The 4,222-nt window shown below is 41.4% G+C and overlaps 1 protein-coding gene across 1 annotated transcript; it reads left to right on the top strand.

Annotated features, from left to right (window-relative positions):
• Positions 1-1,794: 1,794 nt before the first annotated feature.
• Positions 1,795-3,546, top strand: LOC132592959 (vomeronasal type-2 receptor 26-like). Its single transcript, XM_060281258.1, has 2 exons — positions 1,795-1,873; positions 2,636-3,546. The coding sequence occupies exons 1-2, from the start codon at positions 1,795-1,797 to the stop codon at positions 3,544-3,546; spliced, it is 990 nt and encodes a 329-aa protein (XP_060137241.1).
• Positions 3,547-4,222: the final 676 nt, after the last annotated feature.

Here is a 4,222-nt window from a genome sequence, read left to right as displayed (position 1 = left end):
GGTCACTAATGTTGATGGATGGAGTGCCAGTGATAACCTGTTGCAGGATGTTGGTGTCCATCAGGCTGATGGTGAGGCCAAACTCCGTGCAGGCTTGGCCATAATGTTTGGGATGAAAGCCTCCAAAAGTCTAAGGAAACGGTGAATGCTCAGAAGGCTATAGAACCCTTTGCTTTCATATGCCTGATGCAATGGGTGGGTGGATTGAATTTATATACCACCCTATACCAAGAGGTCTCAGGGCGATTCATAGATTGAAATAAACACATGAAACCACATCATACATAATCATAATAAAAACAACAACCCAATAGCCCCTGTAAAAACAAACAAACCACATTTTAAAAGGGCATAGTTCTGTCGGTTTGTACAGTTATGGCAGTTATTGTAGCAGGGGCCCAAAGGGCCACAATTAAGGTGATAATGTAAATCCTTATAAATCTCAGGATATGCTTATATTAGAAGAGTTATGGTAACCTGATGCTTTAAAGGAACTGATGATTCAGCAAGATGCCGTTCTTTTACCAGAACAGAAGGTCAGCTAATACGCAAATCACAATGATATAATTCATGAGCTAGAACATAAGTTGTTACATCCACACGTAACACAGGTTCCCATGCATGTAAACTAACAATATGTAACAGATCACGGTGAGAATCAAAGTTTAGTTAGCGATGCTTATTGCGCATGCGTATTAAACATGAAATGAGGTAATGATTAATATTAAATATAAAATGAGGTAATGATTTATGTGATGGGTTGAATCGAAATAATAATAATTTATTTATACCCCGCCCATGAAGCTGGGTATCCCCAGGGGCATTGGGCGGCTCCCAACCGAATATTAAAAACACAATAGAGCAGAATGTTCTGTTGTGCTGCTGTCAGTCTGTAACAGCATTTATCTTAGATAAAAATCTATATAAGATGTATCAGCAATGTAAGTAACACCTGCCTGCATCGTGTATTTTAATCTGCAAGTAAAAGTACACTAAGTATTTTTATTAGCTTTATTAATAGTCTTGCAGAGCATTAAATATATAATACATCTCTCAGAATAAATGAAAATTCCAGCTATTTACACAAAGAAGAAGAAGAAGAATAAAAAGAAAAATAATAAAAAGAAAAAGAAAAACCTGTGTTTGTCCTTTCTTGCATACTTATGAACAAAAACTTAAAATGTATTGCTGCTAGTTTCTATTCGATTATTTACAAAGGCTATGACATAAAAAATAGACTTCCTGTCGAATCCCGTTGTATAATTTAATTCTTATATTGAATGTACCCAACCTCATTTCTCTAATCTCTATCCTTTATATACTACATTCTTACGATGATTTATACCCTTAATCTTACTTTCTCTATCTTTCTTAATCCAAGATCAGTCAAAAGCTGCCATAGTACACTAAGTAAAAATTAATTCTTATTTAAACTTTAAAAGACAGTGTCTGCAGGAGGGATTCAGCATTGGGTTATGAGGAATCAATCTATCAAGAAGGAGAAGGTTGGCAGGAGCTTCTCTTTGCCATTCAGACATGTGCTGGGCTGGCCAAATGGTTAGGTGACAGCACAAAGCATTTTTATCAGGGGGCCTGATGCTTGCCAAGGGAGCAAATGCTTGACAGTCATCCTCTAATTTCAGCCCTGTGACCTTTCTGCCGCATAGCAGACATAGATGACAATAAGATTTATGTAGAGAAGCAAGCTTATTCCATTCAAAATCCCTTGCTTGTCATTACCCTTAGATGCTGCCCATTTCCACCTGTGTTGAGAGCTGCCACCCTGGACAGAGTATGTTTGCTCAGCAGGGAAAACAAATCTGTTGCTATGACTGTGTTCAGTGCCCGAAAGGGAGGATTTCAGTCCAGAAGGGTAAGTGAAGGAACCCAAGTCAACTGGAATTCCCATCTTCCTCTCCAACACAGACATTCATGTTTCAGTCTTATTATGTCTGCTCATCTTCTGTCATGGATCCCAAGCACATGTGTTTATTTTACTGATACATATTTTCCTTTCCTTTCCCCTACTCTTTGGACAGCTATTCTGGTATATCTTCTGTGAAACTACGTCCGCATTGGAGTAAGCACCATTGAAATCAGCATAACATACATCTGGGTAGAAATGGATAGGATTGCATGCCATAGATTTCCTTTTCTCACCATTGAAACTGCAGCCAACAAATTTTCATCTTCTGTTATTAAAATTGTAAATTATCTCTTCTATTGTATCCACACAGTTTCAAGCCTTAGGAACAGTCATTTCTTGTGAAATATAGATTTTCCTGATGACAGGCTACTTGGCTGTTTCGTCTACTCCCAAGTTCCCTTACAGAAAGTGTAAAAAAGAAACACTTAGACGACAAGCTTAGAAATGCAAAAACATGGGGCTGGATGCAGAGCTGGACATGATTAAGGGGGAACACTGAAATCAATCAATATACTGCGACCATGACAAATAAATATGCATAGATTGATTAGTAAATCTGAGATGATCAGAGAGGAACCATCACTTTGGTTCATCACCTTTGGTTCATCAGCTCAGTAATATGTTTCGTGTACACCATAATAGACTGTATCAATAATATTAATAATTTTTTGCTTCAAGAAATGCTAAAAGCATGCTTCTCACTTTCAGATGCAGATCAGTGTGAGAAATGCCCAGCTGATCACTACCCAAATGCCTTTCGGGACCAATGTATTCCAAAACAAATAAGCTACTTATCCTATGAGGAGCCCTTGGGGGCAATTCTGGCTTCCTTGGCTCTCCTTCTTTCGCTGATCACGGTTGTTGTGATGGGGACCTTCGGTCTGCACTGGAACACTCCCATTGTCAAAGCCAACAACTGGGGAATCACCTGCACCTTGCTCTCTTCTCTGCTTCTCTGCTTTCTCTGCTCCTTCTTATTCATTGGCAGGCCTACAAAGGTGACCTGTGTCTTGAGGCAAACCGTCTTTGGCATCGTCTTCTCCATTGCTGTTGCTTGTGTGTTAGCCAAAACCCTCACTGTGGTTTTGGCATTCATGGTGACCAAGCCTGGAAACAGCATGAGGAAATGGCTTGGGAAGAGGCTGGCAGGATCCCTTATCACCTTCTGCTCTCTCATTCAGGCTGGCATCTGTGTTGGGTGGCTGGCATCCTCTCCCCCATTCCCAGAGTTTGACCTGCACTCCCAGGATGGGCAAATCATAGTGCAGTGCAATGAAGGCTCCAACATCATGTTCCACCTGATTCTTGGCTACATGGGTCTTTTGGCCATTGTGAGCTTCTCTGTGGCTTTCTTTGCCAGGAAGTTGCCTGATACTTTCAATGAAGCCAAGTTGATTACCTTCAGCATGCTGGTCTTCTGCAGTGTTTGGCTGTCCTTTGTCCCCACTTATCTGAGCACCAAAGGGAAATACATGGTGGCTGTGGAGATCTTCTCTATCTTGGCCTCTACTGCTGGCTTACTGGGTTGCATCTTCCTCCCTAAAATCTTCATCATTATATTTAGGCCTGAGATGAACAGTAAGGAGAGGTTAGTAAGGAAGAAGGATGACCATAGTTGAGAAGGTGAAACAGATGCTGTTAGTCAGGGACCTTAAGTTGTGGCAAGAAGATGTTATTTCCTTTGTATGTATTTTCATAATAATTTCTTTGTTTTTATGTTCCATCTTCTATGCCATCCAAGTGCCAGCCACTCTCCCTCTCACTGTTGTCTTCTCAACAACTCTGTGAAGAAGCTTACATTGAGAGATGGCACCTGACCTATGGCTGAATGGGGATTTCAACCCTAGTTTCCCAGGACCTAGGACAGGCATCCCCAAACTGTGGCCCTCCAGATGTTTTGCCCTACAACTCCCATGATCGCCAGCTAACAGGACCAGTGGTCGGGGAAGATGGGAAGTGTGGTCCAAACCTCTGGAAGGCCAAAGTTTGGGGATGCCTGACCTAGGACAGCACATTATGCTGGGACCATGGGGTATTTGTGCATCTTTTGTAAACTTTGCTGAATATCTGCATTTTTGGCCTGCCTGTCTATACCCTCAAAAGACAAACACAGGCCAAATAAAGAAAATTCACCCTCTGCTCACCTGCTGCTGAGCCGAATGTGAAATGCTGTTACTTACTGTGCTCTACTTCTCCAGGGTGCTGTCTGTGTGGAGAAACATGAGAATTGATCTGGGCCCAAATCCAGGTCAGGCGTTCCTCAGGTCATGTTGTGGCTAATGTTTTCAATATCCG

The sequence above is a fragment of the Zootoca vivipara genome, chromosome 13 (genome assembly GCF_963506605.1).
Source record: "Zootoca vivipara chromosome 13, rZooViv1.1, whole genome shotgun sequence".
NCBI classification, from domain to species: Eukaryota; Metazoa; Chordata; class Lepidosauria; order Squamata; family Lacertidae; genus Zootoca; species Zootoca vivipara.
The sequence above is the reverse complement of the archived record's forward strand: the minus strand, read 5'-3'. Positions and strand labels throughout refer to the sequence as shown.